At 41.4% G+C, this 25,042-nt stretch overlaps 1 protein-coding gene across 7 annotated transcripts in view; it reads left to right on the top strand.

Moving 5' to 3' along the window:
* CTNNBIP1 (catenin beta interacting protein 1) overlaps positions 1-7,469 on the top strand; it is a 34,926-nt gene extending 27,457 nt beyond the window's left edge. For 6 of the 7 annotated variants that reach the window (XM_072884060.1, XM_072884062.1, XM_072884059.1 and 3 more), the window contains one exon: positions 5,184-7,469. In XM_072884060.1, the coding sequence (XP_072740161.1) occupies positions 5,184-5,311 (128 nt within the window). In that variant the 3' untranslated portion in view covers positions 5,312-7,469. Of the gene's footprint in view, positions 1-5,152 lie in introns of all 7 variants that reach the window. The other variant, XM_072884064.1, reaches the window with a different exon arrangement.
* Positions 7,470-25,042: the final 17,573 nt, after the last annotated feature.

Genomic DNA, 25,042 nt, shown 5'->3' on the forward strand with positions numbered 1-25,042 from the left:
GGTTCACCGTCCTATTGTCTTAGTTGCAGGCTTTTGGCAATGTGCAGCTTAACTTTATAACCTGTGCTCTGTTTTTTACATTTATTTTTTTTTTACTTAATTAGAAAGAAAACATCCGTTGTGGGAGCCAAGTGGGACTGCAGCAGAAGCTCTATTCACTAGTACTTTAATCCCTGCTTTCCTTTCACCCCATAGAAACCCCTGCTCTATTCTCTGGAAATGTTTGTGTTTGTACATGAGCACAGGCGGCTGTAGAATTGCTTAATGAGCAGACTTGTTAGATTGGTTTCATTTAGCTCTGGATAGTTTGGGTTGTAGGTCTGGACTTGAACAAAACCTGCTTTTGTGCTGAGAACTGTGGATGTGGATGACCTTTTTCTGGACAAGTGTCACCCAGGTTTTTTTGCTACAGGACGTCTTCAGAAATAATAATGCTCTGTAAGTGGCTTCTGGAAGGTTGAAAGCACTGATCAGAGTATCTCTTTCATTTACATACTTGTGCTCTTACCCTTACTCGAGTTCAGCAGAGAAGTTTTCCATTCTGTTTTCAGATCATTGAAATGCTCAGCTAAAACCAAGTCAGACTCAGTGCCCTTCGAGAGGTTGTGGCATTGTTATAACTAACTACTTGGCTTATGGACATGAAGGTGTCTTCCCTTTTTGCCAGTCCCCTGAACAAACTGGTTCTGGATCTGGGAAATACTATTGCCTTCTATATCCCAGTCAAGAGTCAGGGTGCTCGTGTAGTCTAACAGTGACTACAGTCTAACAGGGACAACACTCGTGAAGAATGGAGGAGTCCTGAATAAATAACGAACTGTCTCTTCTGTTAGTGGATATAAAATAAGGCCATGGGGTGCAAAACTCAGCGGGCAGCGATACATGCATTGAAAGTGACTGGGCTGACGTTGGGAACCATTGGGTTTGGTCTGAAGTAGATGGTCCCGTTCATGCTAGCATCAGATTTGATAGCCTGCAAGAGCTTTCTACGTGGCTGCTGTTGTTTGGACAAAGGATGTCTTCCTCTTTGTAATAATGTATCACCTCACTAAGGATAAAATTGAATCTTTAATGTGGGAATAAAAGAAATCAGCATAGGCTTGAGTCTCCTGCAAGATGTTGTTCTGTTGGGTATTGTGCCCTTAGGTTACCCACCCACTTACTTGTCTACCTGGAAGCTATTATTATCTTTTATTTGATAGATCAAATTGTCTTTTTAAAGGCAATTGCCTGAGGCTCTTGCAAATGCTGGGTTGCATATAATTCCTGCAAATGAAAACATCGGCAGTTCTACCAAATAACAAAAGGAACTGAGGAGGGAGCAGGAAATAAAACTGTTCAGAATTGTGTATAAAATCCATTCTTTACAAATCTTGTTTAAAACTGTACCGTGAGACACAGAAATATATCACTTCTAATCATTATCTTTTTTTTTTTCTTCCTTTCTAAAATGAATAGCTAAACCCCATTTGTCACCTCTGGTCTTCACTGCTACCCTGTTCATTCCTGTATATTGTTTTGCTGTTCTCTGGTGTTTTGGCAGAACTTTCTAACTTTGTATTGCCATCAGATTTCCATTTGTGTATGACTACTTTTCTGTTCCAGGATCATTTATGAAAGTATTAAGTAAAACTGATGCAAAGGCCAACCGTTGAGAAGGTGCAGTCGTAACCTCCTTTTCAGCCCAATGATTATCCTTTCAACCACAATTCATAATCTTTCCTTAACGACTTGTTTACCCACCTTGGTTCTTGTACTGATTGCCCATCTTAATTTAAAAAGTACCATATGGGAAACTATGTATTATAAAGTGCTAAAGAACATCAGAGAGGGAGCATGCTTCTTGATGATGTTATGATAAAAAAAAAAACCACATGCACTTTGTTCACGAATTCAGGTAACTTTAAGACTATAGCTATCGTAATTACGTTGGTGGTAAAACGAGGGTACTGCGCACTGACCGTGCAGTTAGCTTTGGCTGTGAAAGACCGAAACCTTGAATTCTAGACCCATTCTCCATCCACTGTTCTACTTCTTCCTTTAGGACGCACATAATAAGAATTCAGTAATACTAGAGGTATTCAAGCATTTTCCACGCTTTTACACTGTATTCTTTATTGTACTCTTGCTTTTTCTTCCAAATAGAACACTGTTTTAAAATGTGGCTTTTTCTGTTTTCCTGTTGTATTGACAAGCTGTATTTCTTGTACTCCCTTCTCTTTTCCTATTCAAAGTCCGGGCAAACGGCAATATGACGGTGTCACTGTCATATTGACAGTGACGCTGGTGTTGAAGCTCTGCCAGGTGGGCCTAGAAAATTAGAACAGGAGCTAGCGGAGTGTGAACCCGCTCTTCAGCGATAGCTGTTTTGACTGCGAAAGCCAAAACGAACTGCAGAATTCCCAGCACCCTTTGTGCCCAAAGCTATTTCTGCTCATCATGTGTTCTAAACGGCCGTGTGCTCGACACGGGAGGCTGTGCACAGGGACCGTGCTGAAAGCTGGAATTGTTCGGGACAGGCAGAAATATTGACCTGTGCGTTCATGGGGTTGCATGACTAGCTGGAAGGAAATTTCCTTTTTTGCGTGAAACTTGTCAGGATGCTTGTAAGAATTTTTTTTATATATATATATATTTAGACTGTAGAAAGGGGGGACCCCAGGAAAACAATCAACATCTGTTAAGTAATCCAGCTCCTCTCTTGTGCTAATGTGATGTCATCTGTGACTTCGCAGTTGCTAGGCTACTCCAGCTGCTCTGGACGTGCACAGCAAAGCCTCCGCGACTTAAAGCGGATGCATGTAAAATGCAGTGGCAGAGGTTGTGCTTTATGTCCACTTGCTTTCTTAATGCTTCTGAGTGTCATTACTCCCTCCTCTTTTTAGCATAGAAGTGTTTTTCAGAATCCTTGCAAATAAAAATCCTTCTTTTTGTAGAGGCTAGTAGTTCTTATGCACTTAAAAAAAAAAAAATCAACATGGCAACATGTTAATTCAGAGCTGGATCCTAGCGCTATGTATCATTTATGTTTTGATCAAGGAAAAAACAGTTTGTGGAGGAGATGAAAAGGGAGATGACTGCAGGGCTTCTGAGTGTTGGCAAGAGGGTGCATCAGAGCAGTTTTTGATGTAGTTCTATGAGATAGGGGTCCTACGTATGAAAAACAAACTACTGCTTGGTCCTTAATATTTCCTCCTTTGAGTACATATAACAAAGAAATTGTGAAGTGTATAAAAATAAGTGTAGTTGCGTTTCATAAGCATTGATTTCATTTTTAAGGATATTAGCAAGGGGAATTTACAACCTTCTCTTCTCCCCTGTTTTTTGACCACTTTTCCTTCTGTATTGCAACTAAAGAGCAAATTAGATGACTGAGAAATGCAATTCATTTAACTATATCAGATGAGGAATTTTTATGAGTCCTCTTTCTTTTACCTTGTATGCAGGCGTATAGGCAGAAGTTGCTTGGGGCACAGAGCTGAAATCTGCTTCTTGATATGCTTCAAGTAAAAGGCTGGAGAATTTTTACATGCCGATGCTCCATCCAAGTTGAATTTGAACTTTCCAAACCCCAGTAAGAGAATTCTGTAGAGCTGATCGGTTACCTGAACGGGACAGGCAGTCAGTGTTGCTTTTGGCATTTCCTACTTTGTTGTCTAATCCTTTAATAGAAGCTTTGAAGAAAAACTTGTTAAGCAAAATTATCCCAGGCAGACCGAATTAATTAATGAAGGCCAAAATGGTCATTGTGAGTCATCTGTTGCACTTAAACACTTAGGATCATGTGAAGGGAGGAAATAATTTTTAGAAATTATTTAGACAGTGACTGGAGGATTCATCATATTTTCTAATCAGTTAGATAAATGCTGTTAGAGGATCTACAGATGAAAGAAAGCATTTACTTTTATCTGACTTTCTTGGGGATCAGATTTTTACCAGAAGTTAAAAATATTGCACTCAGCCCTTCAGGGTTGTTTTCTGGTTCTTGTCTAGACTAGAGATATTGATTTAAACCACTGCTTTGACACTACTGTATGATGTATCTTTATTTCCATATTGTCCTGAAGACATTTCTCTTTAAGCGCCTGTTAGGCCACGCTCTATAGTTAGGAAGTCCAGAGAGCAGGTTTTTTTTCTGAAGATCTCAAGGTATCTTTTTGAAGAATGAGAGCTTAGCATGGATTGTTCTTTACAAGCTTTTATCAGACATGGTTCTCAAGCCATTCAGGTCTTTCTACTATAAATGCCCACTTGAAAGACCACACAAGTTTGCAAAGACTTGGAGATGTTTGTAGGAAGGTAATAACATCTTTCTGTGCTTAGGGGAGGTGAGTTTTGATGGTAACTACCTCAACTGGGGGGGGAATCCAGTAACTGAGAAAGTCCACACACTGAATTCTTCTGGAAAAGATTTCTTCAGGCTAGTGATAAAAGCATTACTTAGCAAATCTGTATCTGTTCCCTGGGCAAATGGAAGCCTTCAGTTTGAAAGAAAATACTGCACTTCCATTAGAGAATGGAACATTTTCAAGACATGCTAGTTGTTGATAAAAGGGTGTTTAAGCGATTTTCAGGGTGGGGAACAAAAACCTTTCAGCTGACCTATTAAAACAATTTTTATTCTTAAAAGCAGAGAGTAATGAATATCTAGATGTAAAGAGAAACTAAAGAATAGCTAAATGTCACTTAAAAAGGGCAGTGTGATGCATAGGGCAGTACAAGTTTTATTGAACAGTTGAGATCCTCATACTTCAGAGAAGCTCAGTAAGTCTCTTACGCAGTGCCAGAGTTTGGGGGAGAGGGAGGGCAGATTATCTCTACATGCCTGTGGTGGCAATCCTATGAATTTTTTTTAAGGCTTGCTGCTTATAAATATGCAAAAGCAAGGAATTGTTGGTTTTCTTTAAAAACAAACTGATTTCCTCAGGCTTGCAAGGGAACATTTTAAATCTACTGTTGAAATGTTTAGACCACTTCAGGTTCCAGTCCCAGAAAAATAAGAAAACACAGCTTTCTCTTCGTTCTGTCCTCTTTTTCCTTTCCTATTGATTTTATGGATGTGTAGAATGGCAGTTTGGGTACTGCATCTATCCGCTGTTCTTTAAAGGAAGTAATTATGGTGCACATTTTCCTGTATCCGTTGTTATTACAGGTGCTGAGGATGTTGTGATGGCATTTTCCAGATCAGAGACAGAAGACAGACGGCAGTAACTACAGGATACCTGAACAACACAGAACTGGAGAGGACAGCGAGATTCCTGAAGATAGAGGAGGATGGCTGAGCATTAATAAGTTCCTTTGCACACCCTAATTGTTCCTTGGTATTCCTTCTCCTTTGTAATTTTGTTTCCCTTTGCCCAACCCTCAGAACGCATCTCACAGCCGTCTATTCCTGTAAGTTTTTGCTACTCAGCTGGGCTGTGTTAATTAAGGACAAACCTAACGGTGTATTTTTGATTGGCTCAAAGGGACAGGCTGTGATTGGCTAAAGGAAGACAATTTTCCAAACTTGACCAATGAAAACCTTTTCTCTCACATTTTATTTTATATTTTAAAGAAAGTCTGTTGACATCCTACTTCTTTAGAAGCTTTTCACGCTGTGGTGCTTATTTAGGTCAAACTTGTGAATTTGAAGAGGGTTTGGTTTGGCTGCGTAGAACTGGAAGCAACTTGTGATTGCTTGACGATGCAAATGCTTTCTCTTCCGTTGGCTTGCAGGTATTTTGCTGACTTCTACATTTTCATTGCAGAAAGCTGATGGTTTGGTGCATTGGTTATTTCTTTATACTTACTGACTTGGGGGGAAAAAGACAAATGTGCTTTGCAATATTTATTACATCTACACTCATATAAACGCTTGCTTTTTGGGGTTTGTTTTGTTTTCTTTGATTGGCTTTGAAATCATGTTTTTGATTTCCTGTTGGCTGCAGTGTTTCCGATGCAATCAGTTTTTCCATACTCATCTGCTCTGTGGCCTCAAGCTCTTTTGGGAGCATGTGTCGAAAGCATATTTAGTTCAATAAGTCTACCTGTTGAAGCTGGAACACGGAGATCACCAGCCGTTCTGTGCTACTGTGTGGGCTGTACTATGAACTCCTGGTAGACCTGGCTGTTCAGGTGGTTTCTCTCTTTGCTTCTGACAGAGGAGCTGTAGATATTTTGCAGGAATTGCAAGAATGAGATCTATGGCTGTGACATGAATTTGCCAAATTTGTATAGAGAGTATGTGAACTTGTTTAAAATACTACATATAGTTCCACTTTAACCCTTTAATTGCTGCACAAGACTAGCTCTCACATAAGGAAAAATTAATGATCATTAACTTAAATCCAACTTGCACTGGGCTTTAATAAACTAAGTTTCTAGTCACTTGAAAAATTGCATGTGGTTTGGCTCCTTGCAACTGTTCAGTGACATGGAAATTATCTGGATCCGAAGGTAATACCCTTTTCTTTAGGCACTGTTCCAAGAGGCAGTAGCACTGCATTAAGCTGTCCAATAGTGAGTGTACAGGTGACACTCTCAGGTTTACTCTCTTAGTAGTTGCAGGGCCTTAACACACACGCGCGCATTTACAAACTGAAAAACCTGCAGTGAAATTCCCGAAGTGCACTGACTGTTCAGGAATCTGCACATAAGACTTCTAGCACTGCTGCCTAAAACCTAGCACTTCATTTCCTCTCATATGTGCAGGTCATTTTTACAATACTTCTAGATTTTCCTGTGGGTTGCACTGACTTTAAGATGTTTCAAAATCTATTAAAGCGGAACTCTGTTCACCTGTTCCTGGTTCCTTTCATATGGTGGTTAATTATTTGAAGTAACAATGCCAGAATCTGACTGTGACAACATGACCATTTTCATGGCAAGAAATTACGATGACAGGATCCTGTTATGGTCTCAAAATGGGGAAAAAGCTTGAGAGAAACCATGGAATGTATGCGAAAGGAAGAACGGACTTGTGAGCACAAGGAGGGAAATTATCTTGAGCAAATAAATACTGTGTAATAGGAACAACTGTACATCTTTGTATGAAAAAGATCCTTTTGATTCAGTTGCAGCTTTGTAAAGTTCAATGTGAAAGTAAATCTTTTACCCCTGTTTGTTGGGGCCAGATAAGAAATTTCTTTATTAAAATAAACCAGGAATGAGCCCAAAAGATTCTTTAAATTTTGACCTGCTTGCCTAAGAGGCACTTTAATTTTCACTTTGGTGCAAGGGGGGGCAGCCCTTAAAGGGTTAATTTAAGGGGATACGTGTGTTTCTGGCTGCTGGCTGGAATGAATGGGCTGGATTGTGGTGGCCTGTCATTGTCAAGCTAACATGCATCCTCCATGTGTATCTATGGCATTTCTGAGCTGTTAAATCTTTTCAAGGAGAAAAGTGAAGTGTTTATGTGGTTTAATCTTTTCACTAAAAATGTAACTGTTGGGGGGGGAAATACAGTTTTTAATAGCTACTCTTGTTTCTTATTGATTTATTATACTGTTAAACCGGCAAATGGAAAATACTTGCTTCGCCTTTGTGGAAGACTTCCATGTAGACTCCAAACTTGGAGTCTTGAGTAATATGTTGAGAAGGATATATTGAGAAAAGGCAATGTGGTGTACAACAACATGATTTGGGATTCAGAAACTGGAGGAGATGTAGTCTCTTGAGAATATTTGTGTTTGCTTTGTTACCTGTGTGCTGTCCCCCTCCCCACTGGTGATTTCTTAACTTTAAACCAGAGCCGGAAGATTTGTAATAAAGAATTCATATATAAATCAGGGAGAAAGTAGTGGAAAAGAGGGCTTTCCAGTATTCCCCTTGAATTATGTTATGTTTCTAAGTATTTATCATCTTGCTATGAAAACTAAATCCCTTTTACCACTGTGGAGCCTGGATTAATCGGGAGGTAGAGAAACCTGCACAGAGCACATCAGCATGGTTGACTTGTTTATTGTACGTGCAAATTTCTCTAGCTTCACCTTTGTGCTTTTGCCTTCTAAAGCAAACCATTACTAATAAAAATAAGAAATCCAATGTTTTAGAGGTCAGAGGTGAGTATAGATCTAAATTGAAATACATTTGTAAAGAGAAAAGGCTGTATAGTTCAACTACCAACCAAATAGTGCTTAAGGGATCGGTAAGGGAGCGTAAAAGCTTTAGAGGCGTCTTCCAAAAATGCAGACATCCTTTGGGTGGTCTTTTTGGGAGCCATGTTCCTTTAGATATTCAAAATGTGCTGTTGTACTTCTCTTACCAAGCTTATCATCTGCCTCTCCTAACACACTGTGTTTCCCAGAGCTTGAGGAAAAGATTTAGAGCTGAATCACATACTCCTCTCATCGCTCTCCAGATGGGTAGCAATTGCTGTAATTGTTGGGAGGTCATTGTGTCTGCGAGCATTGCCCATTGTAAATGAAAATGAGACTCCACCATTCACATAGGCCTTTAGATTGATTCTCCCAGGTCCTAAAATAAACCCTGGAGTAACAGAACATGTGAGCTGGTGGCACAGCAACACTTTGGAAGGAGCTATTGCCTGAAAGAAGCTGGACAACTAATAAAATAAAATGAGCTTTCCAGATTTTTTTATTCCTATTCGTATCTAAGGTAAGTAGTTACTGTAAGTTGTCTCCTTCTCTTGGCTGTTCAGTGGCCTGTGTGAAAGTTTCTAATGCTTTACCATTAAATCTGTTTCAGTTCCATAAGGTCTATATTTCTAATTCACCAGCAGCCTAAATAGTTCTGGTGAAGGCTAAAGATTAAATGGCCCATGAAATTCAAAGACCTCTGTCACCTATAGAAGAGATCATCCTAAATAAGACTTCAGGGTCATATGTGGGATAAATTTCTACAGCTATTGAGAATCTGTTACAAGAATAGAGCAGTGCCATGTCTAAAGTTATCAGTGTTTTATAATGCAAGAGGGGGAAAAAAAAAAGGGCCAAAAGTTGAAAGCTTTGAATCAAATATTTATAACGAGTGTTGGAAATTATTTTATGAAAGACATACCGAGTGCCTGGGCAATGAGGGGAATGTGTGATTTGGATTACTTTAAGATCAGTCCTTCAGCTTTCTTTTTGGTTTCTCGCCTCCTAAAGGACTGTGTGGCAGAGCTGACAGCAAAAAAGGCTGCGGGGCTCTGGGACCAGCAGAAACCAACAGTGCAGTAAGAACAATTTCTGGAGGTTTAAGAAATCTTCAGTTGCGTTCAGTCTCTACAAAAGAAAGAGCCCTTAGTGAGTAAGCATCTCTTCCTCGCTGTTATTCATCAGTAACAAAGCGTTCCAAAGTTTAGTTGTTAATAAAGAGCTTTTGAGAAGCTTTGTTAAAACTGCAGAGTAGTTGGTTTAGGTGTAAGAGTAACAGGAGCACTAAAGTGTTGCACAGTTGCTGCCTCGGTGGGATATTTGCTGAATGCAGTTGATTTTTAAATCAACTGACGGCAACATGGTATACATCTAGGCTCAGCATCAACCTGTCGACGCTCGAATGGAACTGGACCTATTTGTTGCTCAGCGCTGCAGAGGTGTGTGCTGTGTGCAGGGCAAATCCTTCCCTGGTCACAGCATCAACAGGAAATAAAATTTATTATTTTTTAATTTCTTCTAGGTGAAATGTTTTAATTTGTTTTATTTCACCTTCTGCCACAGAGTGGTGTTAAGGATCCTGTCAGGTAGGCCTGGATGAATTATTTCAATAAACTTAGGCAATATGAATGGCCTCGCACAAAACTAGATTTTAAAGGTGTTAAAAGGTGTCAAATTTTGGTAATCATGAGCCAGGCATAGTGCTGATGGGTGTTTGCTGCACAGACTTCTTTCTTGCAGCCGCAGGTGTAGATGATCAGCTTGCTATAGTGCTTGTGTCCCGCAAATTTTGTATCCTGTGCATCTGTGACTTCTTCCGAGCCGCAGTAAATGGGTGACTGGATTGCTGCGGTGGTTCTTCCAGATCTGCCCTAGGCTTGCTGGGTAAATACAGCAAGTCTATACAAACACTTTGCACTGCAGTTTCCCTTAAGCCTCCTCATTACTGGGCTTTTCACAGTTTTCAGATATGAAAGTGCTGTATAACAGGGAGGAGCGTTGTTATTACTTACCAAGGTAAGAGAGAAGCTTGGGTCTATTCCCTGTCAGACTGTAGTAGGTTCCCATACAAAGACAGAAAAGAAATCGCCTACTGAGCTCTGCGTTAATTTTCTTTGCAGCTGATTTGCCTGAAGCAGAATTCCTGCAGTATGTTATAAACAACCTGGCTAGTTTCCTTTGTAGCCTGAAGCACTTAAATTTTGGGGGTTGTTTATTTTGGAAAAGAGAAAATTTTTTTTAAGCTTTTTGAACCTGGCCTGCTTACAAGCTGCCTCATGTATCAGCATGAAATAGTTATACACGCAGAGCGTTTTGCTGCCTTGACATTTTCCAGGTTAACTCTCCTTGCTAGTCTGTGACCTGTGAAACTCAGAAAATAAACTTTCAGCCTTTGTTTAGCAATTACAGTACTAACTCCAACCCAGATGCGGACTGATGCACCTCTACTTCTCCTTAGTTTTTCACCTTAGATGATTCTTGCCGCCCTTCCCTGATACAGTTACGAATACAGCAATCCCTGCAGGGTCAGAAGATGATCCTGTCTCTGCCCTTGCCGGGAGCAGCTGGAGACACTTACCCAGTGCGTAGCAAGCACGCTCTCCCCATGTCATGCATGTTGTGCATGCCATGGCTACACTGCACCTGAGCTCTTTGGACCCCCCCAGAGGAAAAGGCCCTTTACCCACTCTGTAACCCAGGTGGTTAATAACTTCCCCCCACCCCCCCCAAGGTTGTGAAATGCTTCTGATTAATCTTGTTACTTGGTTGAGCTGAATCCTAAGGTTACACCTGCATTCTGAGCTGAGACCCTTACAATATTAGGGACCCATTTAGCTAGGTGTATGTTTGAATAGGTATCTAATAGTGTTCTTGGCTTAACTGTTAGGGTTTTAGCCCCAAGTGAAGAGTTAGTTCCCTGTGTTTTACTTGCACTGCGCATCACTTTTGTATAGCAAATTTCAAATTTCAGAAGACACAAATCATAGCTAAGTTATTCAAGGATGCAGAGTTTGCTGTTTACATTGGAGTCCACGTGTTGTCACATAAAACATTCCCATTTTGCGGTGAGGTGAAAGTAATTTTACTACTCTTCTCAGGTATGGCCGTAACTCGGTCCTCACCTGATGCTTGCAATATTCTGACTGATGGAAGAAACAAGGGTGATTGTTCTGAAAATATCTTTCCCCAGATTAGGGGAATTTTGTGAGATGAGCATGGATAATATAAGATCACATAAAGGCTTGATGTAGAGATACACCAGAATAAGAATGTGGCTCCAAAACCTTGCTCTCTAGCTGTTCTGCCTCGGGGGGTTTAAGCTGCCACAAGAGCTCAAAAGTTGTTTTTGTTTCCTGCCCTTTGTCCCTTCAGAGAAGCTAAATGTATAATTGTGGTCCAAGACTGCAGAGCAACTTGTGACTGGAACTGCAACGTAGCTTAATCATGTCTAGTTTGCAAAGAGGAGCCCTGTGTTCAACTACAGTAGCAAGGGAGTATGGCACTGGCACTAGTGGTTGTCTTTATAGCGTAGGCTTAGACCATGATGGTCTCGCTGCTTTGTCACCGATGGTTTTGGTTTGGGTTTTTTCAACTGTGTGAAGGGATGGAAAGTTTCCATGATTTCAAAGGAAGGATGCCGCTTCAGAAGAGAGCGGCTGTGGATGTTATTTATTACGTACATACATTTGTCCCATGAAGTAGGAGAATGCATGAAGTTACTTGATCGTGGAATGACATAGAAGCTTGTGTTGCTGCTGACTATGCACTGTAAACCATTTTCAGCTTTCCTAGTGACCTCCTAATCAGAGGGCACAGTGTAAATTGCATTGAACGTGATTGGAATGGACAGTGGTAGCCCAGCGTTTTCCTTCAGTCTTTTGTCAGGTATTTCAAGTGCCCGGAGCAGACAGACATTAACTATGTGTCCCTGATCGATGTCTGCAGTTAATGCCTGACATGTGTGCCTGATGCCTGGTCACAGCTAGGCATGGAGTTTCTCCTGCAAGTAGAACAGTTCACAACATAGTCTGTACTCGTATTTTATGGTTTATTTTTTAATGGCTAGATTCTGCTAAATCTCTGGTGTGTGTGAGGAGGAAGGTAGGGGCAGGTCAGGAATGGATGAATTTCTGTAGGTGGAAGCATAAGAGGAGGATTCTGCCTCACTGTTGTATTCTCATAAGCTGCTTTGAGCCTGGAGAAAGATGGTAATTAAACTAGACAGAATCTTAAGCTTTTGACTTGCCTCGCCAGCAGCACCAGACTTCAGTCTCCCTCTAAAAGGAACTGTGCTGCATGCTGGTTCTGCAGCATGCTTAGCTGCTTGTGCCATATGGGTGTACAGTAGAGCCTTTTGTTTTAGTCTGGCCTTGACCTGAGGTCACAGTCTTCTGAAATGAAATGGGACAGTTGGACTTATCCTGGCTAGTGTAGCTACATGATCGTTTTTACTTGATTCCCCCCCCTCTTATCTCTAAATGTAGCAAAGTCTAGATGTCAGGGGATTGGAGCAGTGCAGGGAATTAAATGAAATCTTTTCGCTTTCTGTGCCATTGTCAAAAGGAGGAGGCAAGACTTGGCTAACCGAGAAGCGTTTAGATTAACTGATTAACTACATACCAGTAACAAACAGGAAGGGCTTTCGAAGGGTTTTGCAGACACCAAAACCAGCAGAGCTCAGATACATACCTGCTCTAGTAAATAGCAGACTAGCATGGTAACACTGCTACGTATGTGAAGATTCACAGCTCATATCCTTCTATAGAGAACGTCCTTTCCTCTGACCTTAGAGGTTTAAATAGAGAATTTGTCCAAAAAGCACTGTGGCTTAAGTACTGGTGAGATGGATTGCAGAGAATGAGGTCTTTGACATAGTAAGATCCTAGACCTGGTAGTGCTTAGAGCTTAAAGTCAACACCTTGAATTCAGCTCAGACAGGAGGAACATTAAATTCAACTGTGTCAGGTTGCTGGAGAGCAAAACCACAAAAATACCGCTGAAACACAGGTACTATGAGATAGATATCACTGAGGGATCATAAGCAACGTTCAATCTGCAGGATTGGGTAGTGACTTAGTTGAGCTTCAGCCACAGTTAAATTGGTTCTGTAATTCTAAAATGACACCTACTGACATCGTTGCAGGAGAGGCCGTGCTGCTTTTGTGATCTGATGGATCGTGTGTTCTGCCACCCGGGTGGAAAGAAGAGGTCATGTGTGTTGTTTCTTTAGTCTCCTACCTTGACAGAGTGCAGAGAGTCGGTTCCTGTCTGGACCTGAATAAATCTTTATGAAGGTTGTTAGCACCATTCTTGCTTAGAGCTACTAAAAAGAGAGGGGGAGCAGTAAGGGGGGAAAGAGAGAGATTAAAGGGGAAAACCCAGTAGGTTATAAATGCCTTTTCCTCTGTGCTGGAGGTTAAATAATATTTTGTGCATGTGACAGAGATGCTGTGATTAAGGAGCTGTCAGGCAGAATGAGAGCTGGGCAGCAAAAGGAGCAGAGATGCTTGAGGGAAAAGGGTATGAAGATGTTCTAATGCTGAACTCTCTTGTGCGTATCTAGTGTATGATATGTGGCTTTGTGTGCCTTTCACTGAAAAAATGGCTATTCTGCAGATATCTAGGGGTTTTTTCCCCTTCATTGCTCAAGTATCTTTTCTGTCTGAGATGCCTCACTGGTTACTAGTGACATGACTTTAGAAAATGGTCAAAAACTCTAATCTAAGCTACTACTTCAGGGTCTAGGATTAGGACTGTAGAATGGCATATGATAATCTCGTACGTAAATCATGGCTTTAACAAATGGAAAAGATGTCACATTGTCCCATTTATCCTGTTTACTCTGTCACAGAAAGACTAGCTCCTGTGCCTCTTGCTCAGTTTGAGGAGGACTCGGTCATTGCAGAGCCGCTGGAATTTTAGCTGTCATCGTATACCTCCTGTTCAAATCGGCGAAAACTGGGCACTCAGACTCATTTTTAGATCAGGTCAATAGATACTTGACCTATCCTGAGTTGTATTTTAGTGTAACGTTACACAGACACCAGTCATTCCCAGCGGCTCTTCCTCGACCTGCGCGAAGCTGCCTGTGTAAGCTGAGCTTCAGACAGGACGCTAGGCCTGTCTCATCTCATAAGCTTTTTACTTGCGCTCAATGGTCAATGTATCGTTGAAGCAGCAGTAAACATGGAGAAACGTGTGCTGTTAGAACGCAGTGCAAAGCGCTGTACTTCAGTCATTTAACACATGGGATTTACAGTCCCGTCCCCCCCCGGCTTCCTTTGCAGAAGGCAGCGTGTCGTTCCACGTACTCAGCTGGTCCACTTTTGACAGACACAGAAGAACAGTGGATAGACCAGCGGGAGAAAAGGTAAGAAGTCGTACATCAGAGCCTCATTGTCCATACAGAAAACAAGAGAAAACCTGAAATGTTAAAAGGTACAGGTGGAATGGACATTCGTGGCTGCTGGATGTTTGTCTAGGTAGTAGGATGGTCTTTGAGACTCATGTTGGGTCCAGCAGAAGTTGATCCCATGCAAGAAGTGGGCACATAACCTTTACAAAAGAACTCACTAGAAATGTTTTATCTCCCTTCACTGAGTAGAGGGAAACATGGAGTTAACATTCTAATGGATACATTAAAGCAGCGCATGTTGGGATGGGGTAATTATTCTAAATCACTCAGCTTCACTTACATACCTTACGTTGGTTGGGGTGGGGGGGACATCCTTACCTTCGTGCTGAGTCCAAACCGTGGTGATGTTGGTTCTGCTGGGTACGTGAGCCTTAGCTCTGAGTGTTTATTTGTTTCCTGCTTTGTTCAGACAATACAGCTCTTTGCTGGCTCCCTTTTAAGGTTAATATGGTCATAACACCTATTCAGCCTGCACAAAAGCCACTGAATGGGATTCCGCTGTTTTCCTACTGGTGGTAGGTCAGCGGCTGAGCCAGTGATAGAAACAAACCTCCGTTTATCTTCAGTACATTCCCAGAACAGTATTCCACTTCTTTAACGCAGCCTTCCCACCCCAGGACAGTTTGCTGCCAGCATTTAACCTCCTTTCTATTGCAGAATCGCAAAGGAAAGCGGCATCTAGCTTTAAAAACAGAAGACGGACCTCTCCTTGTCGGGAGACTGTCTGCCTCGGAGCTCCCCACGGGGAGGCAATCGGCCCCTGCTGCTGGCAAGGAGCTCTCACTCGCTCGGCAGCATTAATCAGGGCTGACTGTTCCTCTTAATCCCCTGATCCCTTCCATACGGACGAGAACACAAGCGTCGCATTTGCGTGTTATGCTCTTCTTCACTGAAAATAGGGCCGGCTCCGTGGCTTGCGGCAGGCAGCGATTAGATGGGTGGGTGATCAAAATGTGATTAGCAAATCTGCAATTAGAGTGAAGGCCAGGAGGGCAGTGGCTTACTGCAAGGAAGGGTCACAACTGGTATCTGTCAGAATAGAAATAAATATGTGAAATGACAAAGGATTTAGCTGCACTCTTGTCTGATGAGGCTGTAACTTAAATAGCCACAAGCACTGCTAGGAAGAAGCTAGGACTTTTTAAAGCACCAGAGATAGTTTATGTAGCTAAAACACAGCCTCAGAAATTGGGACGTCTGCATCAATTCTAAATATGGTCCCAGACGCTTTTTGTGACTGATACACAGGAACATATATAAATGATACATCATTTTCTTCAGCAGCTAGACAGTAAAGGTATTGACCATGCCTTGCAGAGGTTTGTGAGCTTTTAATATATCAGCGTGTGAAATGCTTTGAGACTATGTGGAAAATGTCTAGCCAAGCTGCAGACTGTCATTGCCAGATGTGATGAATTTGAGCAGGCCAGGAGTGGAGTTCACGTCAGATACTACAAGTAGAGGAAGAACAACAGTTTGCTTGAAGCCAACTGCAAGACAAACAATGGCATGGTTTTAGCTTATTTTTGTTGTCTTTAAAAACCTCTGTGGTGTGGAAAATACGGCAACTAGAACTCTGTCTCAGAAGAATTGTTTAGCAAAATTGATGGCATATTTCCACATCTAAGCAATAGCGTTCACATCGGCTTCAGAGACAGCAAGATTGGGCCTGTTTATAGCACCATGCAGTTCGCTGTTTTCTCAGGAGTAGGAGGCACTTGCATGTAATGATATGAAATCTAATATTGCATGATGAAAATTCAAATTACACCTTCAAGATCCAGAGATATCTTGAACATAGTGGCCTTTGTTTATTTGGGGTTTTTAAGACCATTATTAAAAGATAGAGGTGGGCAAATGTTTCAAAATGCCTTGTTTTTAAAAGGCTGTGCTCTGGAGGAAATCTGGGCAATGTGGGGTGAAGAAGAAAAAGGAGTTCTGACCCTCTGTCTTTTGAGCCATCTGCTTTTTGAGTCTCTCAGTTGCTGCAGCATAGTTTTATTTCATTTACCTATGAACAGCCTACAATTAACCTTAACAGGCTCCTCTGCAGCGTCTTTCATAAACTAGTTTCTATGCTGACCTTTCCTCCAGTGTCCTTCATGAGAATGTCAATAGAATGAGTTTTGACAATGGGAAGACCAGTGCTGGTTGTCCTGTAGCGGTGGTGTGCCTGCTTGTCTTTGTTATTATTCGATTTGGTCTGCTAATAGCACGCAGAGGAAAAGAGGAGATGCAAGCTTTCCCTTCTCATGCGCATGTGGTAGCATAGTAGTATAACTTCGGCTTCCTAGACCGGTTACGAGGACTGGAAAAGGAGTAGTACTGAAGAAAGAATCAAATATTGAATAATCTCTTTTTCTGGCATTCCACTGTTCCCAGTTTTCCATGACCTACGTAGGTTCTAAAGCTACTTCAAGCGCAAGTCTGAAGACTAAACATTTGATGCAGATGAGTGAGTGCTCTAGGAAGTGCTGCATATTTTCAGGAAACTGCGAAAGGCAGGAAAGACAAAAGCAGCTTTGCAGTCTGTATCTTTGTAATTTTCTTAATACAGTTTAATAATGAGGCCATGAATACCAGAAAAAAAGTTCAACATGATAGCTTTCTTCTAGGCTGTAGTGTTAAGAGTTTACAATCTTTACTCAAAATGCATTCTCAAGAAAATACAGGTAAATCTGGATATTGAGTAAAAGTCAATGAACAGTCAGGTAGGCATCATGATAATGTTTGTGCTCTTGTGTAATAATCTTGGTTCTGAATATTTCTTACTGCATAGTGTATTTAAAATAGGATCAGACTTTGTGCTTCTCAAGATTTGTTTGGAAATTGGGACTGGTTGTTTATGATATGGTAATTTAATAGCAGGGAATTTATAAATGCTGCCTTTTTAATGAAAATAATACTCTGAATTTCTAGAGCGGCTTTCATCCCAGCATCTTAAAGTACTTTACAGACAGTTAATGAAGTCTTACTCCCTCCTTGTGGAACAGGCAGGTTGCATTAGAGAGGATGAATGAGGCACAGAGAGATTAAGGGCCTTGTCTGAGGGCAGAATGTCCGTGGTGCCATCAGGAAGAGAACACAGCAGCCCTGTCCTGTCTCAAAATCTTACCTTTGCAAATACTTAGGACAAGAGCTCTGTGCTCGCTGAATAGGGTCAGTACAATTGGGTTCTAAGATCAGTTTTGGGGGGTGGTTGCGGTTTTTGGACTGTATAGGAAATCATTAAAAGAAGTCTTCAGAGAGCCCTTAGATAATTTTGGTCTACTAGTCAACCATTCAAAATAAAAAATATTCCAGATGGTATTTTCAGGAAAGGCAGAGCAAGCTTTTTCAGCACTAATACTTGCCTGCTGAGGTTTTATTTCTCTTCTTCCCCAAGGGACTTGAAGGCAGAGCAGTATAGTTGGGGGGGGAATAAAATCCCCAGGAATGGAGGCAGGCACACTTAAAGGCAATTTGCCATCATAAACAAGCCTCAGGTCTCCTTGCTGCGAACACTTGTACCGGATAGCAGGAAGGAATGTCCAGCGCTGTCTCTGGGAAGGAGCGAGTGACATTCGTTTTGGTGGGGGACACCCGTTTCCTGCACGCAGAGCTGTACCGCAGCCAGACCCGCTGGAGATCTGGACACGAGGGGTTTGGGGGACGGAGTGCTGAACAACCTGCTAGTAGGTTCCTACCCGGTTGCAGGAAGACATAATGTTTTGCTCCTTCTTTTCCTCCTTTCCCAAACAAGCACTTACAGAAGGCAACTGTTGGATATCTGTCGTTGCACAGTGGGGCTTTTTTAGCCATAGCAGCATATGAGCCCTAGGGGAGATTCAGGTATGCTTTTAGAGAAAACTATGGAGAAACAGTCACTTCCTTTCAGAGGAACAATAATTTGCCCTGGAGGAAAAACCAGATCTTTGAGGTGTCTGTGGAGTACACCTATACCTACTTAATTGTCAAATCTACCCACCTGACTGTCTGCCAGTAGTAAGAGCGCTTCGTTTTGGTTTGTTCTTTACTATTTCTTTGGAACATCTGGTAAGTGTTCATTTGTGGATGATCTGTGCAATTGTAAGCCGTCTCGGTTGACCCTTCATAACTTTTTTTGCTAAAAGTCATTGAGTTTCATGGATGTCAGTGGGAGATTAAAGACGTTGGTAACAGCGAGCCTTTGAGCAGCAGTGATGACATTGCTGGAAGAGCCATGTGTACTGGTACAGTCCTTATGGCCCTGCTGCTGCAGCCAGTGATTATAACGCTGGATACACAACTGGAGGCTTGTAATTTGGTTTCCTTTTAGAAGTCTCTGAGATAGACTGCAGCCCAACAGGAGAGCATCTGCTTTTCTTTTTGCTGAAGAACACTGCTGGAACTTCTCTGTATAAGCTCACTTAAAAACCTATTGCTTGATTTTGTTAATATATAATAATTTGGCTCCTTTTACCTACGGAAAATTAGTTATCTGAATAAAATGCAAGAATATTGTCTAACGAAAGGGGAAAATAAAGAGTATAATTGTGTTAATTATCAGAATACCAGACATGTAATTAATGTGCCACAGGAACAAAGAGCAAATGTACTAATAGCACGTAATTGGACTTAAACTGCACCCTTGGTAGAAGTCTCTGCAATGGAACTGTTGTGTTTGTGCTCCTTTTCAAATTAGCAATAAGGAATAAATTAACATCCATTTTCTTGCCCGTACAAAGACAGAATCATATTGTGGGGCAGGGTAATGAATTCAGAGAATGCCTTTACATTCCCATATGGCTCTTAGGGAGGGGAATGCTCATGCACATGGCTCTTCTCTTCTTCCTTGCAGGAAGGCAGGCGGAGAGAAGAGGAAAACCTCATTGTATGACCAAATGTTCGCTCAGTACCATGATCCTAAAGAATACAAAAAGTCTGTAAGCTGAGTAATTTAAACATTGTGACCAGTACCTGGTCCAAATATTTGAGCTGGTTTATCCATCCATCCTTTTACACGTGGTATGTTACTGTATTGTGTGGCAGATAAGGAAATAGGTAGGGTAGGGGCTAGTCACTGATGCAAAGGGACATCTGTGACAGAACTGGAAAGAAAACCCATAATTCTTCACTCTTTTTTTTCCCTCCTCTTCCCCCCCCCCAGCATAAATCACTAGTTCAGTTTTCTATATAAGTTAGGGAGTTAAAGCAGTTGTTAATGTGGGCATGGGCCACTATGCCGCTCCTCAGAACGGGTTAGTACAGTACATGAAGAAAGAACGTAGAACTGGCAGAGTCCTTGGGTTTTGTGGACACGCGTTGCAGAAAGGCTCATCCAGAGCACCTGACTGTAATTCTTATTTTATTGAGTTAGAGGATGATTAGTAAAATAACTTATTACTGATGCTGTTTCACTTTCTGTACTCTCTCCCTCTTTGTCTTTAGAGGTGTCTTACTAAGCTTTACAAATAATTTATTTAATGCTCTTCAGAGGCCACAGTGGCTTCAGGGACTTAGGAGACCTCAGTAGCCCTGCAAGTAAGGAAATAAATTTTTAAGAAACAGGTCCAGTTTCATTCAGACTCCACTTCTAGTTATATAACACAGCTTAAAACAGCCATTGTGGTATTAGATGCAAAGACTTACGTTAATAAAGCCGAAATTTTATTGAGGTCCTTAAGTCAAGTATTGCTTTTTAGCTAGGCGCTTGAAAGCCAGTCTGTTCAAGGTATTTCAAGGTATTACAGTATTTTTTAATTCAATGTATTTCACGGTATTGCACTATTCAATTTCATCTACCCTCTTTGTGCCCTGCTTTCCTAAATATGCAAATGAAAAGCCTGGAAATTCTGGCTTTTTCAATTGTAATGCACCTGTCATCACAATATCTAGACACCTGCCTTTCTACTTCACAGAAGTATTGTGAGAGTGCATTAATTAACGCTTGTAAAATGCTTGGAGATCCTAGGATGGAAGGTGATAATGAGTTGTAAAATATTGTAATGATGTTGCAGAATATTCAGTCTCTTTCTCTTTGTAAGGAAAGACTTGCATCTTTCCTTCATTGCTTTCATGTTTCTAGGTGCATATTTTGCAATAGAAGGTGAGTCTAAACAGGAAAAAAAGGATTAAACAAGGTAGAAAGATTGCTAATGCGGCTGGTTTTCTTGTGAGGAAGCTAGTTGTTTTTATGTACTTCTTTGCTTATTGAATTTTCTTTTTGTCTCTCTGATGAACCCATACTTCAATGGCTTGTTGAGAATTCTCTGAACGTTCAGAAATGTCAGGGGAGAAGATTTTCTTCTTCAGGTTGCCAGGGCCTTCATTTGCATCCCCTAAATCAATTCTCACACATGATCAAAGCAGTTCTGGAAATTTTCAAGTGTGGGGAAAACCAGCCCTCTAATTCTTTCTCCTCTAATATATACAGTCAGGTTCCAAAGCATAAAAAAAAAAAAAATCTTCATCCACCAAATCTAAAAATACATGAATTTTATGCCTCTCTATGTTCAGAGGATTGCAACTGTGTATGTTAAGGACAGCAAGGCTAGAAAAGATGTAGCAGGTCATCTATGTATGTTTTCTCTTCAAGCTGGTCGGGGCATTGCTCTAGCACTTTGTTGTGGAGTTTTCTTTTGAATGATCCAAAAGATGCCACTTCTGCCTGCTGCCTTACAAGAGTACTCTGTCGTTTCATAGGTCTCATTGTGAAGAATTAATTTTTTATATTCGCCTTGAATTATCTTTTTGTTAGTGTCATTATTGTTCATTCTTCCTGCTTGGCTTAGACTGATGAAGCCATATCAGAACCAAAAAATACTAGAATTCAAATTCCCAAAATACTTTGGGATTCTCCTATTGCTTTCTCCAGGGGGAATGGGAGGAGCTAGAGTAGAGCTGTAATACAGCTTGTCAGAAACTGGTCTGGTGTTGCCTTCGTCTAATATTTTGCTTGGCTGTGCATGCAACTCTCCCATGAGCTTAATTACTTTACTGCATAGTCTCTATGGCAATTGGTCCCTTTTCAGAAGTGGTTTCAGGGCAGCTGTGATAAACCAAATGCTCAGTAGAGCAGATAAAGCTAGGTTCTGAGTTCTAACTTCCCATTAAAAGCAATCATAATCTGGAAACAAACTAGTACGCAGACATTAATTGTACTGAGATGAAAATAAGCCCGCGCCCAGTTTTAGCCTCTTTGTTTAAAGACTGGACCATTTTCTCAACCCAGTTCTAGACTATTGGAAGTTTGGACCCTTTCCCCATGCCTCCGCTTTTGAATGAGGGTCCAAGTCTAGTATCTAGAAGTAACGGTGCATATTCTGTGTGTATTCAAAATCATTTATGATCCTGAGCTCTAACAACCGGATCCAGATCTGCTGGTATGCTCGAGCAGATATGCTCAGTATATGAGCATGTCTTGCTTCTTGTCTGTATTTATGGTATGCACTGGCTTCCTTTAAGTAGCAAGCAAAGGCATTCATTTTTACCTATCACCTTATCTTTTCTTTTCTGGCTGCTCAGCTCCATTCTGACAAATGCAATAAATGTGTCCTCCTGGGTCCTTGCAAGCTGGGCATTAGTCACACTGTGCATTTCAAGGACATCAGTCCGATAGTTTTTCAGCTGTAACGGAAAACATATTCTGCCAGGAGCCATTTGTTCCAGTTTTGTTGCTTACTAATAAAATAAAAATCAATGTTTTTTTGGAGCTTGAGAAGCAGGCCAGAGAGTAGGAGGGAGATAGGTGGTAAAAATGAAGGTGCTGAAGTTAGTTCTCTGAAATAATGGCATGTGGCATTTCAGATAAAGTGAGAATCTCTGTCAACTTGTGAAATGCAGTTACCTCTGGCAAACAGCATAGCTATTGTTTAACAGCAAACAGGACTGGTGCATAGCAGGTCTCACACTGGGCAATTTAAATCAAATTTAGTTTTGTGAAACAAAAGGTATTCGAGAGGATGTCGTATTTGCCATACTTTTAGAGTGAGTGCCAGTGGAACGTCAGTGGTGATATGGATCAGCATTCCATTTTGCTGTCTCCACCACAGGTGGAGTTACCCATACTACCTGTATCCTCAGCCACTAAACTGCCAGTTCAAACCACTTTGTCATCTAACTAAATAAAATCGTCTAACTGATCTTCAAATACAGACTAAAGAATTATTGGCTCTACTGAATCAGTGCCTTAGTCACAACTGACTCGGAGGAGTTTTGCCTGAAGAGCGAAATGCAATCAATGCCTTCTCCTTCCTTGGAAATTTCCCAGTTTCATCATGACTGATTCAGATGATTAATTAATCTGAGCTGGTAGTGTCATTGTGCAATAAATAAGGTTTACCTGGACGTAGCATTTCTTCTCTTAAAAATGTCTCTCCTTCCTAATTCTGCAGAATTGGAATGATTTAAACGAGTCCTGATGGTAACACTGAAGTCCCCTTCTTACTGCGGTCGATGGTAGTGTGCTGTCCCCCGCTATAATTCATGATATAGCCCAAGTGGACTGCAGAGCAAATTTTGCTCTTTAAACCATCTTTTCTACCACACCTAACGAACCTAGGTTGTTCTCCAGTTTAAAGGTGGTAATAATTTATTTTGCAGAAAATGTTTTTAGAGTATGTATATATATTTGCATGCCAGCTGGCCACTGACTTACAAGCCCTCTTCAGAGTCTTTTATATTGACATTCAGGCTCTGTGGATAGTTATATTCCCAACCAAAATCCAGTATTTGGGCAAATAGATTTGTGTTACACCGTGTATTCATCAATGGGCAATCATCTTTCACCTGATGATATTTTGCCTTGCAGATCTTTACTAATGGGTTGGTTCTTACTCATGCATTAAGTTAGTAGGACTAGTTTGAGAGTCATACTGAGCTGGACAGTCCTTCTACTCTCCATACAAAAGAAAAATACGTAATGTAGCATACTGTCAGCTGAAGCTGCGTTGGCAGAATGTAAAGACTCAGCTATCTGGCAACAGATGGGCTACAGGCTTCTTCTGACATGATCTGCCATCCAGCATATGTTAGACAGGCTGAGAAACCAAGGGGTTTTAGACTGAGGCTTTAGCTTTATTTAAAAAAAGAAAGATGTCTTAGCTCTTGATAGAGCAGGTGGCCTACAGCGCACAGTCAATGAAATAAATGTGGACTAACTTGGTTGCTTGGTTAAGGGATAGCTCCGTAGCACAGGACAGGTAATGGGGGTATCCTTCATCGTATTGGACCACAGCGTATTTCTCTTCAAATTCCATTTCCGCTCTGCGCACACTCATACTAGCAAATATGTTTAAGGTACAGCAGGTAAAGATGGTTGGTTTTGAGGATGGAAAAAGCCGTTGGGTGGGCAGAACAGCTTGCCCGTGGATATCCAAATGCACTGGCTTGCTGCAGACCAGATTCTGTCAACTTGCAGAGACCTTAGTGACTGACCAAGGGCAGTGAATAAGTTGGTTTCTCACCTTTGGTTGGCTGGTCCCCCCATCTCGAGTTTGGGGTAAACAGGTACTCAGCAGGGAAGGTAACGGTATTGGGCTTGCCTTGGGAGGGAGGGGGAGGTTTTTCCAGAACAGATCAATCTTGGTATTTAAATTGCATAGTGTTTTAAAATAAAGAAATACCACATCTCTAGGATCGTGAACATTCTGGACTTTATTTTTATTTCACTGTGGGAGTGAAATGGCTAATAGGTACAAAGCATGAGTAGTCATATCTAATTATAAAATAAGTTGGTTGCATTTTAGTTGTCAAAACTCTGATCACGGTAAGGCATTTTTTTCTTCTGTTGAAGCATTTTCTAATTGAAATTTTTGACCAAAGAGCAAGTAACTTTTCTATTACAGGACAGGTTCTGTGCAACTTAATTATTCCTGTGAAACTTCCTGATTTAGATAGTACTTGTGAATTTTTCCAAACAGAACTAGTAGACTTTTGCCTTGATAAAAGTCAGTCAAACGACACTAAAAAAGGTTTCTCGCTACACAGAGTATTTGTCTAAGCGGTGAGGGCTGCTGTTCCTCCATCGGGGCAGGGTTAGTGCTCCGTCACAGGACGGTCATTCTCTGCAGCATGTGTACCTGGGGCTGAGCACCCAGGAAACCCCCGAGGTCTACAAGCATTAACTCGGAGAGGCATGACGGGGCCGGAAGGTGTGTTTACATTTAAAGCAGACGCATTTCTGCGTGATTGCAGTTTTAGAGCTATGAAAACATAGCAAGATAGCATGTATTTGTTTCACGGTGCTTGCTGCAGGCAGGTCGTGGCAGTTTGTTCCTTCCTGGGGTGGTTCAGAGCCCAGCAGCTGACCAGGGTTTGTGCATCCTGCTCCCAGTGCTTTACTGTGCCGGGCTTGCTGCCTTGCTGTCTTGGGCATCAGTGTTGGGCTAAGGAAAGGACAGCTCTTTTGCTGAAAAGATCTGTGACCATTAAGGCGAAAGCATTTAAATAGCTTTATACGGGTTTTAACTCGTTCTAAAAAGGGGGGGGGGGGGGTGCGTAAAATCAGCATTTGCTTAAATCAGCTGTGTGAGGCTTCAGTGGGGCACCAGCTCAGCCCCGATTACCGACTGACCTCAGCTGCAGCAAC

Source organism: Ciconia boyciana, chromosome 19 (assembly GCF_034638445.1).
Source record: "Ciconia boyciana chromosome 19, ASM3463844v1, whole genome shotgun sequence".
NCBI classification, from domain to species: domain Eukaryota; kingdom Metazoa; phylum Chordata; class Aves; order Ciconiiformes; family Ciconiidae; genus Ciconia; species Ciconia boyciana.